The sequence below is a fragment of the Cyprinus carpio genome, chromosome A16 (genome assembly GCF_018340385.1).
Source record: "Cyprinus carpio isolate SPL01 chromosome A16, ASM1834038v1, whole genome shotgun sequence".
Classification (NCBI taxonomy): Eukaryota; Metazoa; Chordata; class Actinopteri; order Cypriniformes; family Cyprinidae; genus Cyprinus; species Cyprinus carpio.
The window spans coordinates 9,323,065-9,343,924 of NC_056587.1; the positions used below are offsets into that span (position 1 = coordinate 9,323,065).

Here is a 20,860-nt window from a genome sequence, read left to right on the forward strand (position 1 = left end):
CATTGAAACCTTTCTTTATCAAATAATGCTACAATCATAGCAGTTTACTTGTATGGCTACAAGGATCAATGTTGGTAAAGGTCAAACAAATCCATAAGCTTCTTCAGTCTCTCTACTGATATTTTTTACTGTCAGGACACAGTTGTTGTTGTTGTTGTTGTTGTTTTTTCCTTACCTTTTTAATGTCACATTTTCTTATGGAAATGGCCACTTTTAGTTTCTGAATTCATTTCAAATCAATAAATAACTTTTTCTATGATATTACCCATTTAAAATGTTTTTATAACATTTTATTTTAACCCAGATTTTACGTGAAACTATAGGTTGGCTAGAGGAGAATAACAAGGTGGACATGGACACTTAAGTTTCTGCTATGATCTTCTATCCTGCAAACTTGTCTAGTGACTGATAAGCTTTGAAATCTTTTCTTGGAGTTAATGGAGAGAAGGTTTGATTACTAGTTCTTGATAGTGTGGGCTTTTTGGGGACATGGTTTGCGTTGGAGTGGAAAGGTCAAGCATCAAAACATTTTACAGTTTTTTTTTTTTTTTTTTTTTTAATTTTTAGGCAGACCTAGGCTATATTCTCGGTAATGTGCAGTCTGTTTTGGTTCTTGTTCAAAGTTGTTTGTCGTTCCTTTATTTTTGTGCTACTTTTATTTAATTACATTTTTATTTCTGTGCGGTATTGGATTGCGCCATATTCTGGTCGACCATCTTGGCGTGTGGTGGAATTGTTGATCGCATTACAATACCTTTCTCTGACAAATCTGTTTGGAGTCTGGAATTATCTGACTTTAATTTATCTGTCGACTTTGGAGAAAGTGTGGTCTTACCTCAGTTTAACCTCTAAAAACTTGGCTCATCGTCTTATATATTTCAAAGTTATTCTTAGAGCATGTATAATAATTCCTTGCAAAAGATTTAAAATGAAACTACAACCAAATTACAACTGCCATTTCTGTAATACTGCATCAGCAGGTAGTTTTCTTCATATGTTTGGGGAGTGTCCTGTTCTGTTAACAATCTACGGACACATGTAAACTTTGTTTTATCCTCATTACTACAAACTGATTATATGGTTAAGCCAAGTTTATGTCTCATTAATGTACAGCGGCACAAATTGATGGAGCCGAGCTGGTGTCAGTGTTCTTTTTCTAAAGTACTGGATTATATAGAGGATTTCTGTTGTTGTTTTTTGTTTTGTCATGAATGGATGTTGTGATGTTGTTTGTTGTATGTATAAAAAAACAACAACAACAAAAAAAAACTATAAGTTGGCTGAGAGTCCTGGTTAACCCTTGTATTGTAATATAATGGCAGCTATAGTGTTAATGGTCGTGCTATGAAACCGTTTACATGAGGATAGTCAGTTGACATAGATATATACAAAAAGATGCTCAAATGGAAAACAAGATCATTTTGAACAGTCTGGAGAGTAAGGAAAGCATCTTTAAAAGTATTCCACATCTACTACAGTCCCCTCCACCACCACCAGAGGTCTCCATCTCCTTAATAGACCCTTTTCACATTTTAGCATTTACTCAGATATAACACAAAATATAGTCTTATAAATGTACAATAATTTTTTCTAAATAATATATAAACTTTGCTAGATTTACGATGTTATAAACTGTGGAAATGCCTCTCACAGTCTGCGAAAAGGGCCATTGAGATGGATTTTTTATTTTCTTTTATTTTAACATTGATGTGGATCACCTGAGGCTCATTCAATCAGTCAGCTTCCAAAAACATGTACACTGGCCACACACTTAAACTAAATGTAAAAAATGTATAGGCCTAGATGTCATTACATTAGATAAAATATCAGAAGACAAATAGAGAGAGAAGTGGTACCAGCATCAGGAAATAAACTCTCAAGCTCTGAGCACCGTTACACAGGTTTCCCTCACAACATTTCATGTAAGCACCAAAGCCATAGGGCTGTACAGGTAATCCCAGTGCCAGTGTTCCGTTCCCACAGAGCAACCTGCTTGAACATCCTTTTGTGGTCACATTCTTACCATCAACCTCAGCTGAGAGACAAAAACAAAAAACAAAACGGAAGTTTAAAGTCCTAAATAAAAACCGCTAAATACTGACATTCTGTCTATGCATAGATTTAAACACAAAACACATAGATTTATTACTACTATTACTACTACTACTACTACTACTAATAAAAGGTTCACCTGTTGTAATAAAGCACTGAGTCTCATCACCCTCACAAGCCAACGTACGTGTGCAGTCTGTAGTGGCATTGCAGCTGAAACATTTCTTCCCGTTAAGTGGCTTTTGTGGCAAATCTGTTTAGGTTATATGTAGGCATGGCATAAAATACATATCTATAAATCTATATCTATAAAATGTCAAAACCTCAAGCTCAAACCTCACCTGGTGCATTTACATTGTTGCAGTAATCTGTAGTACAGCATTGGGAGTTGAGGGTCACTTTGCTTTGTCCAGAATTCATGCTCCCAGTTACACATGAAGCATTATCTGCGCAAGTCTTTGTAGTGCTGCTGCCCACTTTTTTGCCATCTACAAAGACCAAAATGAAAAGCAGTTTAGTAACAAAACACTAACAAGTTTTGCACATTTTTTCATGATCGTCTTATTTCTTACCTACGAATACGTTTGTGGTCATGTAGCCACAACGAGATGGACAGGTCAGAGTTTGTGTGCATGCTCCAGCTGAATCTGGTGAACATCCATAACACTTCAGTGTCAGTGCTGAAAAAAATAAGGTATAATACATGGATAAGTATTCATTGGTGTCAGCTCCAATCTTGAACAGGAAAGCAGTTTGCATCTTATGTCTTAACATTTAGAAACAAATACTACACACATTTAAAATAAAATCTAAAAAAAATAAAAAACAGAAAATGTAAAAACCAATTCAAAATATTAACAAAAACTATAATATTATGTCAGTGATACTAAAATAACCCTGCACTAAATACCTTTGGAGAAAAAAACTGTGGTGAGAAGCAGAATAATGTGCAGTGCCATAGCTGGACTAACTGAAGGACAGCAGCTCCTCAGAACAAGCTCTTATATATGCATTTTCACAAGTCTGTTTTGCACTGCAGCAAGGCACATTTTCATCCAGAAAGTAGATTTGTTAAGCAGAATCCAAAGACAACATCCCGTCTAAACTTAACCTCAAAGAAGAATAACAAAACTTTTTGTAAAAGCTATATGTTCAATTTGTTAACATCAGTTAATGTAGTATCATAAACTAACAACTAACAATTAACATTTTTTAATCTTTGTAAATATTAATGTGCAAATATAGTGCACATTATATTGCTTGATGGTAATTCATAAAGAAGTGGAAGGTATTTGGTACAACACAGACCCTTCATGGATCAGGACGTCTCTCCAAACTGGATGAAAGAGTCAGGAGGAAACTGTCAGAGAGGTGACCAAGAGGCTTACAGCAACTCTGAAGCAGCTGCAGGAATTTATGACAAAGAGTGTTTTGTGATTGTGTTCATGTGACAACTATAGCGCAAATTCTCCACAAATGTGGCTTGTATGCGAGGGTTGCAAGAAAAAAGCCACTCCTCAAGAAAGGCCACATGCAGTCACAACTGAGTGTTGCCAAAACGCATACGCATTATCCCAAACTGCATCATTTGGCCTCAACACCATATGATATGTGTGGCAGAAATCCAGTACAGCTTATCATCTTAATAACAGCATTCCTACATTAAGGCATAGAGCTGGGCATATCCTGATTATTTTAAAGGTGGGTGATTCTTTTCCGTACCCACTGTGTGTGTGTTTGTGTATATATCAGAAACAAAAGTTTTTTTTGTTTTTTTTTTGTTTTGTTTTTTTAATTATTGTCATTTACATAAATACATGAAATGTGCCACACATAGGCCTATCACAAATGGCTAGTAATCCTATACTATAGTGGCGGACTGGCCATCTGGACAGTCTGGAGAAGTCCAAAACGGCTGTCCATCCAACGGCCATCGGCTGATCCATCACAAAGACTATAGAATACCCTTCTTAAAAGGACTTTGTCCATCATCAAAGTAAAAGTGTCAGATAAAGTGACGTTGACAGCCACAAATCTATTTTTGCGTATAAGAAACCGAAACTGCCGTATATGGCCCGCAATGTCTTTTAGTACGGCACGCTGGATCTTTTTAGACTCGGATGATCAATTTTAAAATATCTGAAATGTCTAAGTCAAGTAAAGATTGAATTCAGTTTATAATGGTAGTACTATCTCCAACCAGGAGAGGTCGCTGGTTTCCAGCCGCTCCCTGTATTAATTTCAGCGCAGTGGTACGTGAACTCTGTAAACATTCGCTAAATAATAAATTAAAAACTGACCATGAAAAAACATTTTCCAGTCAAGATGGTTAAGAGATTATTAAACAAGTTCAAGGGGATACTTATATGTTTGGATTGTTTGGAAATCTAATTTAAATCGCTATCACACCACTACGCACAAACAACGGGGACGCCAGAGTTGCACTTGTTTCGAGTCTTGTTGTTAAAGTTACTAAATCCTAATGCAATATGTCCCAAAACACACTTCAGGAAACCATTATTTAATGGTTTTAATGGTTAAAAGTTGATGGTTTGTAATGTTTGTAATGGTATTATTTATAGTAAAGTGAAAAAAGTGACGTGACATACAGCCAAGTATGGTGACCCATACTCAGAATTCGTGCTCTGCATTTAACCCATCCATATTTGGGAGAAAATCCAGGGCCAGTTTTCACTCCCAGTCTGTCCCTGACTATACTCATACATTTTCATAACAATGCAAATGCCATGTTTACATGTTTAGTTTTTACCTATTTTTGCCTTTTTCTGTGACGCTGACTTTTTAAAAAACAAATTCTTCATGGAATGATGCTTGAGTGACAGCTGCTGTGACTTTCAATATATCATAGACTACTTAAAGCTTTCTACTGTCACAATATGTTTTTATTTTATCTTTACTCTAAAAATAAGATGGTCATGGAATCATGAAAATTAAAGTTTTAATCATGATTGTGTTAAAAAAAGTTTTAAATATTAAAATACAATCATAATTAAAAAAAAAAAAAAAAATATATATATATATATATATATATACTATATATATATATATATATATATATATATATATATGTATATATATATATATATATATATATAATATATATATATATATATATATATATATATATATATGTATATATATGTATATATATGTATATATGTATATATATATATATATATATGTATATGATATATATATATATATATATATATATATATATATATATATATATATATATATATATATTGTATGAGTTAGTTACAGCTTGCCAGCGGTAGAGAGCTTTGCTGCATAAATAAATAAATAGGTTTTAAGGATTAAAAATGAAGTTGAAATGAATACCAATAAAGTTAAAAATTAATTATTTTATTTTCCTATTGTTATATTCATTCGGTTTAGGGCCTCCATGGTAAAAGTTCATTCACGTAATCAAATAACTGGCCAATAACTGGCCAAAAGAGGCTTCTTACAAAATTAATGGCAATTCTACTGACATTCTAACATTATTTTAACTTTTTACTACGTGTTTTGTTCCGATTAAACCAACTGAAGCAGATACATGCACGACAGAATCTGGTTGCTCACTTAACAAATAGAATGCAGCTAATAATAACTAATACTATATATATATAATTCTATTACATTTATATAGTAAAACAACTATATTTTTTATGTAGCTTGACTGCCAAAGCGAACCAAAACCATCGGAACCAAAAAAACGACATTGCGTTTCCTCATCGGCCTATTTTCGGGTTCGTACCGTTTCGTTCACAACAGTCTGGTAACGTTACCTGTTGACGCGGACGTCACATCTCTTTAAATACTACATTACAAAAAGAAGATTAATTAGCTCTTTTGCTACATAGTAACATCATGTAACTCGATATTGCTGTTTAAACTAAGACTGCTTATTAATTAATTTGTAAGTTGGCTGTCGACAGTCCAAATACAGTCAGCTATTAGTCGTGAAGTGTTTTATATGTAATGCTACTGCTTTATTAAACACTGTAAAACGTTAGCATGGTAAATATTCGTTTTGAGCATTAAGAAACTGCTCTGAAAGTGTCGCAAGAATAGATTATCTATTATAGTAAGACGTCCAGCGCTTAGTGGTGGTGTCTAGCAAGCAGGCATGTCGGAGTCCGGTCACAGTCAGCCCGGTTTGTACGGTCCGGGAAGGAGGAGGCGGCGACGGCGAGACCGAGAGCCAGGACCACCGGGTCAAAACCTCTCCGGACCCAGTCGGGATCGAGAGTATGTTCCCCGCGAGCGCAGGGTGAGATTGTGTGTCCAAACATGCGCTGCCCACCTAAACAGCATTTAAGACATGGTTTATGAATGACCTCAACATATAATGCTTCAGTGCAGAGATTTTCTGTGTTTTAGATGCCAAATATAATCTTTGTGCGAGGGACCCCCATCCTAAAACTTAAAAGCAACAGTATATGTTTTTTATTTATAAAGACTCGTACTGTTATAAATATTTTTAAAATATAACATTTCCTTTCTAATCCATGAAAATATTAAAAGATTTGCTTCTGTGGCATTTTTTCGATTTACTTTTTATTACTGTACTGTTAGATATTTGTTTGTTTGTTCACTCTTTTTATTTATTTTAATATATTTTCGAATTATTGAATTTAATAAAATTTTTTATTTAATTTAAATTAATTCATGTATTTATTTTAATATTTTTATTTCTTTATTTTTACATTTATTGCATTTATTTTACATTTTTCCCTGGACCCCCTAGCACTGAGACCCTGGACCCCAGTTTGAAATCCCCTGCTTGAGTGAATGAAATGCTGAGCTGTATTATATCATTATCATGTATTCTTAGGATGGAAGTGAGGAACCTACACCTCTTCTACAGAAGACTCCCATTATTCTTGCTAAACCTCCTGGAGAGCGAGTAAGTGTATAATTTGTGTTCATTCTACACAGGCAAACAATTCAAGTGAACGTTTTATACTTGCTTTGGTTTGTATATAGAATATATAATACTGTCTTTATTTGGTTTCAGTGCAAATCAAGTGCTCCAGCAAGTGGAGCCCAATCTTTGGAAAAGCCAATCATGCTCATTAAAACCAGAGATGAAGGGGCGAAACCTGGGAACACACCTGAAGTGGCTCCTTCTGTCTCAGGTGCAGGAACTGCCAAACTGGAGCGGGAAGGCCAGCGGCCGACACAACCTGTGTATCAGATCCAGAACCGAGGCATGGGCTCAGCTGCATCCGGAGGAGCTGTGGATCGTCAGTTATTTTCTCATGTTTTACTCCTAAACTTATCTTTATGATTACATTTCTAGTTGCAATGCAACGTTTTACACACTTAAACTTAAAAGGAATTGTTGTCAAAAATGAAAATTTGCTAAAAAATGTAATCACCCTCAGGTCATCAAAGATGTAGATGGAGCAGATAGGTTTTGCAGAAATTTAAAATTACATCACATTCTTCCAAATGTTTCCTCTGTAGTGAATGGGTGCCGTCAGAATGAGAGTTCAGACAGCAAATAAAAATATCACCGTAATCCACAAGAAATCATCACAACTCCAGTCCATCAGTTAATGTCTCATGAAGCGAAAAGCTGCATGTGTTTATTCAACAAATCCATCATTAGGACATTTTTAACTTAAAACCATTGCTACTGGTTCGTCCTTTATCCATAATATTGCTTTCTAAAGTGAAGAAGTTGTCTCATCTGAATCAGGAGAGAAATGTGCACATATCAAGTACTGTTTGCAAATGAAAATAATCCAAAACGGTAAACATGTCTGTGGATTTTGATGTAGGTCAACAGGATGGACATTTTCACTAATGTTAAAAAAACCTTAATGATGGATTTGTTTGTTTTTTAAAAACAAAGCTTTTTGCTTTACAAGTCATTAATCAATGGCCTGGAGTAAATTATTGTGATGTTTTTATCAGCTGTCTGAACTCTCATTCTGACGGCACCCATTCACTTCAGAGGTTCCATTGTTGAGCAAGTGATGCAATGCTAAATTTCTCCAAATCTGTTCCAATGAAGAAATGAACTCATCTACATCTTGGATGTCCTGAGAGCGAGTACATTTTCAGTAAATGTTTGTTTTTGTGTGAACAGTTCCTTTAAACTCTTATTATGTGTATTTTACTTTTTGATTTTCAGCTGTGATTGGCCAGACTAAACTCCTCCCCCCTGAGAAGATGAAGCATAGCATTAAGATGGTGGATGACCAAATGAATTGGTGTGACAGCGCTATGGAGGTGAGGGCACATGTTTTTCTGTTGATAATGTTAGGTTTCGAATTTGTTGCACTTTATAAGTGCATAACAGTCAGGTGAATATATGCTGAATGTGTGTTTATTATGTCTCAGTACTTGCGAGACCAGACGGATATGTTAGTAGTGGGAGTTATTGGGCTACAAGGCACAGGGAAGTCCACAATCATGTCTCTCCTGTCTGCAAACAGCCCTGAGGAGGACCAGAGGTTAGTCCATCATCAGCATCCTAAATTTTGTGTTTGTTACCACCAATTTGTTTGCCTTTCCACTTCATTACTATTGCATTTCACCCAGTGACTCTCTGTTAAACAGGGCATATGTATTCAGAGCTCAGACGCAGGAGATCAAGGAGAGAGCTGGGAATCAGAGCAGTGGAATCGATTTCTACATCACTCAGGAGAGGGTCATCTTTCTGGACACGCAGGTCAGACTGTAGGGTCGTTTGGAACAGTGCTGTTTTCTGTTTCTCATGATAAACTAATAGTCATTTTCATCTCCAGCCAATTTTAAGCCCCTCTATTTTGGATCATCTCATTAACAATGACCGCAAGCTTCCGCCGGAATACAACCTTCCACACACGTATGTGGAGATGCAGGTGAGTTCAAGGCAATGACACACAACACTTTATGCCATGTACTATTTTTCCAAAAATGTTGTGTATTAATATAACATAATATTATGTATTAATAATTACTATATGCCATAATTATGTCACAGACTATAACAAATAGTCTTCTATAGCTTATTTGCAATATACAAGTAATTCTTCTTCAAAATACATTTTCTGTAAACTGAAATTCTCCCCTGTTCTTTTTTCCTATTTCCAACTGTTTGGTTTAGTCTCTGCAGATCACTGCCTTCCTCTTTACCGTGTGTCATGTTGTGATTGTGATTCAGGACTGGTTCACTGATATCAACTTGTATAGGTATATCATTTATATATTTAATTGCATTTTAATATGCTGTTTTGGTGCACAAGAATTATTCATTTTGTACACATCGTATTACTGACCCCAAACTTTTTAATGGTAATGTGTATTTATATTACATACTTTAACTTCAGTTGTCATAGTTAATGATGAATTATCTTAGACATTACAGATAGTCATGGTCAGAATGTAGGAAGCTAGAGGCTCTGTGTGGCATAAAACGAACAGCTGTGTCTATAAGCAGGTTTCTGCAGAGTGCTGAGATGCTGAAACCCTCGACTCCATCTGCCAGTCATGACAGCACCAGCTCCTCAGGGGCAGATGATGGCTCTGAGTATTATCCTCACATAGGTCAGGAAACTATTAATGGTCATTATTATTCCTGAATCAATTACTGAGCTATAATGAGCTATCATGATGTATGAAACTGCTGGCAAACGCTCACAGATTTAGTTTTGTGTAAGGCTTTAATGCATTTGTTTTCTTTCTATGTTCATAGTGTTCTTGCAGAACAAAGCGAGGAGGGAGGAGTTCTGTCCACGAAACCTGAAGAAGATGCATATGGCAACTGACAAGCTCATGGCCCATTCCCACCTAAAATATAAAGGTCAGTCCACTTGACATGACAGTAAACATGTTCTTAAACCCGATGCGATTTGGTGTTTAACTGATCGACTTGTTTTGCTTTCTTCTGTAGGGACATTATCCATGCTGGATTGTAACGTATTCCCGGGACTGAATCGAGATTACTTGGAGACGGAAGTCAATCTTTTCCTCTTGCCTATGATGGAGAATGATGGGGAAGATGCTTTGACAAGAGCAGGTCAGATTATAGTTCATTTTAGAACTGTAGCATTATTTCAAGGAACTAGTTAAAAAAAGTGAGTCATAACTAAATGTGTTGCTGAAAGTCTCGAGGCATTTCTATATATTTTTTTAATGAAAATATTTAGTTCAATACTGCTGTTTATTAAGTTTTTGATAATGTTTATCAATTGTTTGTTTAATTTTTGTTTTATTATTTTATAGCTCATATTGTCAGAGAGCTCATGCAAATATGACGAGAATTATAATGGACTTTTCCATGATTCTCCATTGTTTTTGATGAATCTTCTAACTGAGGTCTGTATCTTTTGTGCATCAGGTTCAGGTTCCCCTCTTTTCTCTCTGCTGCCTGGGTTCAGAGGTCATCCCAGCTTTTCTTCACTGGTTTCTAAATTCCGCAGTCAGATCCTGGCTATGTCCCGCAGTCAGCTCTCTCACACAATTCTCACTGAGAAAAACTGGTAAGGCACACCCTGACACATAATGCCTCTGTTCTTCCTTTATGTACCCTTTTTTCATCAGTTTGAAAGAAATATTTCAATTAGGAAAGTGTTAAACAACATTATTTCTATTTATATATGTACGTTTTAAGATAATGGTTGACTGTGTGTGTTTTTACAGGTTTCACTATGCGGCTAGAATTTGGGATGGTGTGAAGAAATCATCTGCGCTCTCTGAATATAGCCGACTACTGTCATAGTCATGATGGTCTCACAATAACTGTGAGTTTATTATTAAAGAGGACTGGGCTCCTGCTCATGATTTCAGACAGGATACAGTTCTCAAACAGAAGACTGGCCCACAGAAATGCAGTAGCGCTGAATGAGGTTTAACCATCTTCTTCTGTGAGGTCTGGATCACAGCAGCGGAGTGCTTTGCGCTTTGGGAGTTGTGCATGAGGTGGTTCTATGAAAATTAGCAGGTGCCTGCCAGGGTCCATCCAGTCATGTGATAAACTCATTTTGTTGTTGCAAATGATAATATGCAAAGATTCAGTGATGTAAACATTTTCTTTATACAGTAAAAATGTGCAGAAGCCTTTGGTTTTCATATGTTTCATATGTTTTTCAGCTGATGTAAATAAAATTGTTTGACAGCACACATTGCTTTTCAGATATACGTTTTAACTTAGGTGCAATTACAGCATGACTATATCTATATCTATCTATCTATCTATCTATATATTTATATATATATATATATATATATATATATGTTTCATGAATTTTTTTATTTATTTAATCCTTATTTGCTAGGTGGTTCAATTTTATCTTATCAGACATCCATCAATATTCTATTATTCAATTTGTCCATACTATTTTGGAAAATAGCTAACTCATAATCAATATTATTACCGTGATATTATAATTACAGGATTCACTGTACACTGAAATGTAAGATATGTGAAAACTATTTGAAATAATTTATGATTATTTGTTTGTTTATATAAATCTATTATTTATTAAATCTGTTTCAGCAACATAGCATCGATGAATATATTCTAGACTAATAAAAGACACCTGTAACGAGAAAGCCATAATATATATATATATATATATATATATATATATATATATATATATATATATATATATATATATATATACATATGCGTATGCGTAGACTTGCTGTCCGGACGAATTTAGGAGATGGATTCGTTGGACCAATTAGAGATGGGGTAGGGGGTGGGTGCATGTTTGGGGGATTATTAATGAAATCATTATATTGGAAGTATACGCGTTTGTAAGGAAGACTTTTCGTTTTCAACTCCTCTTACATACCATAAAAGGTGTTAGAAAAATGCTACAATGAAAGGTCTGGCACTAACTTGTATCTTGCCCTTTGAAATGACAGGTTGCTTATACAGGTTAAGAGATTTGATTAATTATTTAATAAAGTGTGATAGCCACCGTACCTGACATAACGTCACTGTTATGCTTTGACAGAAAAACACTGAAAAACCTCTAACTGCACAAACACAGACCACACCCTCTAAAGTTCCTGGAACAAGATTCATACTGATTTTATATTGTATTGTATGACATTGAGATGCTGTAAGTTGCACAAAGTACGGCAGTGCATGTGTATATGTAATGCGTATTTAGACTGTAATATGTCACGCCTTTTTGTGTGTTGGTTACCTATAGTTTTTTCTTACTGTTTCAGCCTAAAGTAGCTGCACAAGAGTAGTCATGGAAATCTTACCATTTGAGGAGGTTCAGCGTGTTGCAGGTGCCAGAATACAGCTGCAGCAAGGTGGTGACACTTCTACTCAACAGTATGTAAGTGGTGCAATGAATTCCCCTACATGTGAAAACACATCTCAAGACTCATCTCTTTCAGTGAACTTACATTGAAATGACTTTCATCTGTTGACCATCTTAGTCATGCGCATGAGCAATAAAACATGCAAAATAGGCCTTGTATTTACATGCCTTGTTCTAAAGTCATTTTAGAATAGTTCTTTTTTTGGGGTAGTGGTATTATTTATATATGTTTAGGGATCTATTCTAATATTTTTGGTGGAATGCACAGTCAAAAATATGGTTGCAATCTTGTCAATGTGCCCTTAAGCTAAATGTTTAGACCTGTTGCTCCAGTGAGACTATCATGAAAACTGGGTTACTGTGGTAATATATGTATCATTTTCATTAGGAAACGAGTTGACAAGAAGTACAAATATTGGTGAATATATATCATTAAAAATTTTAGGGTCAGTACGATTTTATTTATTTAATGCTTTTAAAATACATTAAATTGCATTAAAATGGCCAAAAATGACATTAACACACATCGTTACAAAAGACTTCTATTGCTATTTTCTAAGCTTTCTATTTACCAATGAATCATGAAAAAAATCATGGTTTCCACAAAAATATTAAGCAGCACATTTTTTTTTTAAACAGCGATAATAAATAATTCTAAAATTTGCACATTAGAATGATTTCTGAAGGATCATGTGACACTGAAGACTGGAGTAAAGACTGCTAAAAATTCTGCTTCATCATTAGAAGAATAAATTACATGTTAAAATATATTAAAAATTTAAAATATTTATTTTAAATTGTATTAATATTTTAAAATATTATGGTTCTTATTGTATTTTTGATAAAAACAAAAGCACTCTTGGTGAGGATAAGCAACCTTTTAAAAATATGAAAGAAAAAACAAAATCTTACTGACCCCAAATTTGGAAAGTAATATACATGTATTAACTCAGACAATTTGAGATAAAGTGAAAGCATGACATCATGTCCTCCCTGTTTTCTGCTCTTTATGTACACTGAATAAGCTACCAGATTTCACAAGATTATTTTCTTTGTTTTTAAGGTTATTACATCATCTCTACACCTCTACATGGATTCTCAGAAGACTCTAGTGATGAGGATGCCTGCATAGTGCCACTGGCACTTAACAGCGAGGAAGGATCCGAGTGCTGTTTGTGGAGACAACATCCCCTTCCTGAATAAATTGATAGAGCACTTTAAGACGCACACAGCCGAGGTGTATTGCCACCTGTGTCGGACAAAGTTTGGACGTGTAATGTCACTGGCGTTACACAAAAATGCCCACCCAAAGCAAAGATTTGAGTGTGGAATCTGTGGTGCTCTCTTTAGGTGCACGTGGCATCTGAATGGACATATGGAAAAGCATCAGAAAGACACAATGGAGGTAAAACCTGTGGTTAAAATGGAAGAGACCGATGAAATCAGCATCAAAGAGGCCATAAAATACACTGATATGAGAAAAACAACCTTGTGGGATCATTCATATTGTGTCTCAGAGCAAGTTGCTACGAATGACACTTGCAGTGCCACCCAGAAACGCATCAACAATGATGCGAACTCCACAAATCAGGCCTCACAAATCAAAACAGAAACCGAAAGATTGCCTATTATTGATAAACAAAACGCCACCTTCAGCTTTTCCTCATGCCTCTTGAGTCAGTCAGAGCAAGAGCATCTAAGCTTTAGACTGAAGGAAGAGAATGACATTGAGGATGGGCTCGGAGAAACTGCAGCTTATGAGGTGGCTGCAGAAGAGGAAATTGGACTGACGGAGGATGACGGAAGTACCGACACTGACGACGAGGTAAATCCTGACTCACTACCCCCTGGTGACACGGCATACATCCCGGATGTGGAGTTGAGCTCAGATCCTGATGACAGTGATTCAAGAAGCAGCTCCTACAGCCGTCACCGAAAGAAAAAGAGACGGAAGAAGCAGACCCCCGACAGGAAAAGACCTGCAAATAGGAACCTAGAGTCAGTTGACATTGCAGAGAAATTTGGGTTTCAGTCCGATTCTCCATTTTGCTGCTATGGCAAATTCGCTAATCTGGAGAAGCATATGGATGATTGCAAGAACAAACTGAGGTTTGCTTGTTGCCTGTGCAGCATGGTATGTGAGAATGAAGTGTTGCTGCTAAAACACATGACCGAAAAACACCCCTCAGCTGGGTATATCTGTGCATACTGCCACAATGTTTTCCCTAGACAGGACGGTTTCAAAAATCATGTCTGTTTGAGAAGACCAACAGGCAGCATAAACTTGCCAGCCACCCCGAACCCAGTTACCTGTCGTTCCTTTATCCGATAGCAGCAGTCAAGTAAGACCTTCTGCCCCTGCTTTGTACACCAATCAAAACACCATTAAAATTATCAAAATAACTCAGACAGTGAACAAAGTTTCCACAGCCCCTGATCCTACACCTGTGGTGACCACCTTGGGATCAGGCGAAGCTTTAACGTTGCACCAATTGCTTCAGGGAACTCCTGTGATTCCTGCTAAGGTGACTGATTTGGTTCCACAAGTTGTGGCAGTGCCGCAAACTCTTGTCAGGCCCCATTTCCCTCCGCGTACTTGTGTCCCTCGCCCGAAAGTTCCTGTCCATTTATCTTCGGTAGTGCGCCCCTTGATCCCAAATCCAGCCAGGATGACTCTTCGTATCCCTACCCCTTCCAATCCACCTCTTCCAACTCAAGTAGTTGTATCCTTCTCACCCACTGTGAACGTGTTTGCACCCGGGCTAGTATCAGCCAACAGGCCTGTTCTGAGACAAACACCTCTGGCTAATATTAGACCCCTACCTGTAAACATCCCACTGATGACCTCGGTCACTTGTCCTACCCTGGTCAGCACTCTTATTGGGAACAACCAGCCACAGATCTCTCCTGCCCAGGTTAAGGCTCCCTTACAAATAGTGGCCATGTTTGTGAACCAAAGCAGGGATTTGGCTCTGCAGAAGCGACTCAAGCAGAGTTGGCGCTCAAAGACCATCTTCTCCTGCCGTCACTGCGGTGCCGTCTCGAGACAACCATCGCTGAGGGTGCGCCATCGCTACTTACACCGCGGGTCAAGGTTGTACAGATGTCAGTGCGGAAGGTCGTTCCAAAGGCAGCTGCATTTGCTGAGACACCAGGTTCAGCATGCAGAGTCAGTCCGATTTGTTTGTGCACGGTGTGGAAATACATTTGAAGGGGCGCATAAATTGACCTGGCATAAACGGAAGCATAGAAATGGCAGGCAGTGTGCGAAGAAGAAATGCAAGGTGGCTTTTGACTGTAGCTGTGGGCAGATGTTTACAAGGCCATCTGCACTGTTGTGGCACATGCTTAAAAACTCAAATCTTTCAAAATGCACTCGAAAAAACTCACAATCTGTCTCTGTTTAAATTATTTGTGTAAATGAATCACGCATAAGATTGAAAACTCACTTTTTTAATAATCTGGGCCAATCATCTGCCCTAATTGATCTTTGTACAGTGTTTGTATTATGTGGTCAGTAGTGATATGATCTGATTTTTCTTTCTTTCTTAATATTTCTTAATAGCACAAATATTTTTACCCCATAGATAAGTTTTGTTTCAGTGAAATGTGATGTGAGCATTGATATAATTTATCTTTATAATTTGTATAAATGGAGATTGTTGTTCTCCATCATAACATGGATGCGACTACTGAAAGAATGCTTACTTGGAGTATTTTAAGCAAGCTCTCATTTATTAATGACCAAAGAAAAACACGATTGTTTTTTTTTTTTCATTTTTATAAGGGTTTTGTGTCACAAGGCAATGATTCACTCTAACCCATTTTTAATAAAAAGAAAATGTACATAAATACTCAGAGATGTGTTTCTATGTTTGTTTTTTTATAGTTTTCTCATCATCATCATCATATAGTTGGGAAAACACAAAGTTGTGTTAACATGAGAAAATGTGCAAAAATAATGCTGTAAACGTTTTTCTGTCATTTTCTCCTGCCATTTTATGTATATTTCACAATACAACATGCAAAACTGAATTCCTGATCAACTTATCTTGATTCTAAAGCACTAAAAATGTTCTGGTTTGCTTCACTTTGTTTTTTTTTTTAGTTCCTCAATAAGTAGCAACAGTTAATGGTCAAATAATGAGTCTGGTGCCATTCATATGCTTCCTCATACCAGCAGTTTCAAATACACAAAAACAGCAGTAAAACTAAGATGAAGTTCTTGTTTATAAAAGAACTACAGACAACAGACCTGACCTCTTTTCTTATTCCCATTGCCCTCATATAATCATTATACTGCATACACATCTAGGTATTGAGTCTCTTTTTAAAATTATTCATCCCAAACAATAAAGGACAAGCACAGTCTTAACCAGAATGATGGCCAAACATGCAACGCACTTTTGTCCACCAGGAGGAGATACCAGAGAGGAATGATAGACTCTGTCTTAATGAACTTAAATACAGGCTTCAGCAATAAAGATTTTTTTCCGTTACACCAGTATTCTGAAGACCATAATACGCAAAACCTTTTCATGGTGTAATTAGAGCCACCACATGCCGTCATTCAACAGATGCCCTGTCAGGTTAAGGGGCTGATGGAAATTCAAGTCATTCACAGATTTTTTTATTGGGGTGCTGTGGGTGCAGGTGGTTCAGCTTGATTTAGGGTCGTTTCAAAAAATATCAGTGTACAAGGGCAATAGTCTGTGAGGAAGTCTGGCTTACCCTTGACACCTAACTACAATTTATCTGACTTACCTTTGGAAAAGTTTATGGAGACCTTCATAAGTGTGTAGTGACCAGGTTGTACACACATTTAAATGTAACTGGGAAACAGTGTATCAAATTAGCATCATAAAGTTATTATCATGCTGCACGATTCATACTTCCCAATTCTGAGATGAACATCTGAACTTCAGATGTTTTCTTCAGTTTGATATTGACTAACCTACCCAGTATCAGGCAAAAACAGGAACAATAATTTTTTTTAAAAGTTTCACATTCCTTCTGTGACTTTCACACTGATATAAATCAAACTGAGGCCTGTGCGATTGTTTTGGAAGAAATCTAAATTTGTTCCTTTGTGTAACACCAGAACCTCATAGTCTCGGTATCTATCATGAACTGAAACTCTGAATCAGGAGTCAAAAGTTTAAAGTAACCAAAAGTAACCTTTTTCCAAGTTCATGTTTGTAGCATCTGAGGAAATGTTCATAAATACACATGACAGAACGTCCGTTTAAAATTAAACTGTCTGCTGTGTTGTTGCTGCTCTTAATCTCTTTGTTCACCGTAAAGTCCCTCCATCAGTTCATGAGGCTTGATTGAAGAAAACTCAGAAGATGAAGACTACATAGCCTTCAAAAGAGATGTCACAGGTCACCTGTGTAGAGATAGAGCCAGACTTCATGCAAAAAACTACTCGTTTAGGTCAAGCACATAAACACTGTTGATGGCATTACCTGTGGTCCAGTCTGCGGTGATGTAGAGCCTGTGTGAGCAGCTCAGAGGTGTTTTGGAAGGAGCGTCCCAGCTCGTCCAGCTTCTGCTCCATGGAGATGATTCGCTGCTCAAGCTCATGGTAAGAGCTGTTCCAGTTTGCACTCAGATCACACATGATCATCTGCATCTGTTTGAAGACAAAGGCCATTTCCAGCTATATTTCATGAGTGAAAGATGATTTCCCCCCATTATAAGCACATCAGTATAATAAGACACTCAACATTTGGTCAGGTTTCTCACTCAAAATATTTAGGAGATATAGTTTCTGAAAGATCAAGGTCTTGTTTTTCTTTTTATGTGCACAGCCTTAAAGGGGTCATATGACGTGCTAAAAAGAACATTATTTTGTGTATTTGGTGTAATGGAATGTTTTTATGTGGTTTAAGGTTAAAAAAACATTATTTTTTACATAATTTACTTTATAGTTTCTCCGCCTTTCTGAAACGCGTCGTTTTTTTTACAAAGCTCATCGTTCTGAAAAGCGAGGTGTGCTCTGATTGGCCAGCTATCCAGTGCATTGTGATTGGCCGAATGCCTCAAGTGTGTGACAGAAATGCTACGCCCCTAAACACTGTGATGCTGTGTGTGCCTGACGGGTAGAATAAAATGTCAGGACACCGGCACAATGAGACAAAACCAATAAAACCCATTACAAACAAGGCATTTGTTACATCCAGTGGGGACATAATTACTGATTATAAAGACTTATACTATCTTTTTACGCATTGCATATCGCGCTGCATAAACATAAAACCATGTCTGCATTTGTGATCGGCGAAAGGACAAACAACAAGCTTTAACAGCTACTCTACACTGCTCAAAACCCGCGTTTGAATCATCAGTGGCAAATCCTTTAACGTTACATATGTAAACATACAGACTGTGTGTCAGAATTGCAAGACTTTCCTTGCAAAGTTAGAATTTATAGAAACAGACACTGGCATTGTAGGCTACTCTCAGAGGAAACAGTCCTTATCCTCCGCAAAATGCGCTGCACACATCTGGGTTGGGTTGAACTGTTCTGGAACAGTTTTGTAAATACAACTTAACCACTGATTTCTAGTTGTGCCCTCTTTTGGAAGGCCAAACAAAGTAGCTTTGCTTTCACAACGAAACACAGTGTCTCCACAACATGGTGCTGGTGGCAACAGCGAGAATAAAAGTTACGCCTTCTTTCTTTGCGTAAACATTTGGGCAGCATTATGCAAATCTTCCCACATCATGACGTAGATATGTGGGGGCATGTAAGAATGAGCTGTTTTAGGTAGGAGTGGTTGACTCTTAACTTTCATGAAGAATATCTCTTTGGATTTGAGACTTTAGTCTTTGCAACTTTACAGATCTTCTTTATGCACCAAGAGCTTGTAACACTCCAAAGAGAAAGGAAAAAGTGAAATCGCATCATATGACCCCTTTAAGTATCACACAGGACACTGTCAGACTTAAGGTAGTTTTTACAGGGATTTTTATGGTTTCACAGAACATTTATATGTCTGGGTTAGGTGAATAGCTCTTTTATCCAGGCAAACTGACCTAGACACGAGTGTGATGTATGTCTGACTTACCTTTGAGAGATCCACCATCTCACTGGCATAATCCCTTAACTTCCTCTGCTTCAATCGCAAGTGCCGAAATCTAGTCAGGACAGGAAAAAAATGAGTTCTATTCTTGTACAATGGTTTTAACAGAACTCTAGTCAGCTTGGTTTCTCTATATGTTGGAGTTGTCAGTCCTCAGATATCCCCAGTATACAAAAAAGATCAAAATGATCATGGGTGTGTGTGTGTGTGTGTGTGTGTGTGTGTTTATTTATTTTTATTTTATTTTTTTATCAGTATTCTTCCTGAATCTAATCTAAATCTAAATCTAATCTAATCAACAATGTCATTTACATGTACTGGCCATAAGTTCATAAAACAATTTTTTTGTTATTTTTGTAAGTTTTCTCAATGGATGTCAAAACAGTATTATTTTAGTATAATTGATATAGTGGTATAGTATTTATTAAATTTGAATTAGCTTTTCATTTGAATTTTAGTTTCAGGTTTGTTAATTTTGTAATGTGCTTTCATCATTTTAAATAGCTTTAACTTATTTTTATTTCAGTTTTAGTAATTTTAGTACTCCAACTTAAACTTATTTTATTTCAGTTAGTTGCCTGTCATGAAACAAAAGAATGCAACAAGGATATCCAAACAACAGGTTTATTACAGGTTTTGACAGATACACGTGGATAGCAGGCGAGTGATTGGTCAACAGAGCAATGCTGAAATTCAGTATTATCTTTGTAGGTTTGAATGAACTGGTGTTGGTGAGGTGGATCCAGAGGTCGGATGCAGATGAATATCGATGGTAAGTGGTCAGGTTGCAATCAGGAAGGAACAATGAGACCAGACATCAGTGAACTGAGGTGAGCGGTTAATATAGTGTGTGCTGATTGGATGTGATCAGTCACTCTGGTGACTGTGGGCGGAGTTTAGGGGTCAAGTGCTATGGATGTTGTTGACTCTGTGACAATGCCAAGGCAACATGTCTTATTTTTGTTTAAGATTATATTTTGAGGTTTTTGAATATGTAAGTTTGATAAATTGTATTTGATTTTATTTACTCTATGTCATTTACCAGTTTTAGTAGTACAATTGTTTACTTGAAAAAGGCCTACTGGCTGATGTCTCTGAATATGCTGTATCCCGAAAAAGCAAAACGGAAATCAGCTTTTGCAGGGGAACCATCAGCAACTGCCATAGCATGCATAAATGACCAGTGTCCATGTGCCACGGGAGCAAAAAGAGAACAGACTGAAAAACCTAAAATGACCTCCTAACTGTTTGGTGGTCTGCTTGCTGGCATGCTGTTTTAGCGGTCATTGCAGCACCCACTTTCTTTCCAGAGTATTTTTGGTGGATCTGCTAACTGTAAAACAGGAAGTCAAAATCCCTCCACCCTTATGGCCATCCACAGTTACTCACAGATCTCATACATGCACACATGGA

The 20,860-nt window shown here is 36.8% G+C and overlaps 4 protein-coding genes across 9 annotated transcripts in view; 2 read left to right on the top strand and 2 right to left on the bottom strand.

Annotated features, from left to right (window-relative positions):
- LOC109084516 (urokinase plasminogen activator surface receptor-like) lies at positions 1-12,786 on the bottom strand. Its single transcript, XM_042772470.1, has 5 exons — positions 12,298-12,786; positions 2,625-2,732; positions 2,394-2,540; positions 2,192-2,305; positions 1-2,035 (listed from the first exon to the last, which is right to left on the bottom strand). The coding sequence occupies exons 2-5, from the start codon at positions 2,644-2,646 to the stop codon at positions 1,827-1,829; spliced, it is 492 nt and encodes a 163-aa protein (XP_042628404.1). The 5' UTR covers positions 2,647-2,732; positions 12,298-12,786; the 3' UTR covers positions 1-1,826.
- On the top strand, positions 5,803-11,191 carry LOC109084475 (protein SMG9-like). 2 transcript variants are annotated; one of them, XM_042772466.1, is made up of 14 exons: positions 5,803-5,948; positions 6,197-6,349; positions 6,914-6,985; positions 7,097-7,325; positions 8,222-8,319; positions 8,431-8,543; positions 8,650-8,761; positions 8,838-8,933; positions 9,179-9,264; positions 9,509-9,618; positions 9,767-9,874; positions 9,965-10,090; positions 10,412-10,553; positions 10,714-11,191. In XM_042772466.1, exons 2-14 carry the CDS (start codon positions 6,206-6,208, stop codon positions 10,790-10,792), a joined length of 1,515 nt encoding a protein of 504 aa, XP_042628400.1. In that variant the 5' UTR covers positions 5,803-5,948; positions 6,197-6,205; the 3' UTR covers positions 10,793-11,191. The 2 variants fall into 2 exon arrangements, with proteins under 2 accessions (XP_042628400.1, XP_042628401.1); XM_042772467.1 differs by having other exon boundaries at positions 5,818-6,349; positions 9,512-9,618.
- LOC109104813 lies at positions 11,797-16,211 on the top strand. Of its 5 annotated transcripts, none has more exons than XM_019118102.2 (3): positions 11,797-11,907; positions 12,259-12,374; positions 13,423-16,211. In XM_019118102.2, exon 3 carries the CDS (start codon positions 13,636-13,638, stop codon positions 14,689-14,691), a length of 1,056 nt encoding a protein of 351 aa, XP_018973647.2. In that variant the 5' UTR covers positions 11,797-11,907; positions 12,259-12,374; positions 13,423-13,635; the 3' UTR covers positions 14,692-16,211. The 5 variants fall into 5 exon arrangements, with proteins under 5 accessions (XP_018973647.2, XP_018973654.2, XP_018973650.2 ...); XM_019118109.2 differs by having other exon boundaries at positions 11,797-11,835; XM_019118105.2 differs by having other exon boundaries at positions 11,870-11,907; positions 12,259-12,370.
- The window catches only part of LOC109104815 (intermediate conductance calcium-activated potassium channel protein 4-like), a 27,537-nt gene continuing 22,750 nt past the window's right edge, over positions 16,074-20,860 (bottom strand). The window contains exons 7-9 of the mRNA XM_019118110.2: positions 19,433-19,502; positions 17,828-17,994; positions 16,074-17,748 (exon numbers count right to left, since the gene is read on the bottom strand). Coding sequence (XP_018973655.1) covers positions 17,745-17,748; positions 17,828-17,994; positions 19,433-19,502 — 241 coding nt within the window. The 3' untranslated portion in view covers positions 16,074-17,744. The remainder of the gene's footprint in view (positions 17,749-17,827; positions 17,995-19,432; positions 19,503-20,860) is intronic.

Coding starts and splice junctions, on each gene's coding strand:
- LOC109084516 (XM_042772470.1), bottom strand. CDS start 2,646: ATGACCACAAACGTATTCGTAG. Junction 2,541..2,624: donor GACCACAAACGTATTCGTAG/GTAAGAAATAAG, acceptor TGGTCTTTGTAG/ATGGCAAAAAAGTGGGCAGC. Junction 2,036..2,191: donor TCAGTGCTTTATTACAACAG/GTGAACCTTTTA, acceptor TTTGTCTCTCAG/CTGAGGTTGATGGTAAGAAT.
- LOC109084475 (XM_042772466.1), top strand. CDS start 6,206: ATGTCGGAGTCCGGTCACAGTCAGCCCGGTTTGTACGGTCCGGGAAGG. Junction 8,320..8,430: donor GGTGTGACAGCGCTATGGAG/GTGAGGGCACAT, acceptor ATTATGTCTCAG/TACTTGCGAGACCAGACGGA. Junction 9,619..9,766: donor TGAGTATTATCCTCACATAG/GTCAGGAAACTA, acceptor CTATGTTCATAG/TGTTCTTGCAGAACAAAGCG.
- LOC109104813 (XM_019118102.2), top strand. CDS start 13,636: ATGTCACTGGCGTTACACAAAAATGCCCACCCAAAGCAAAGATTTGAG.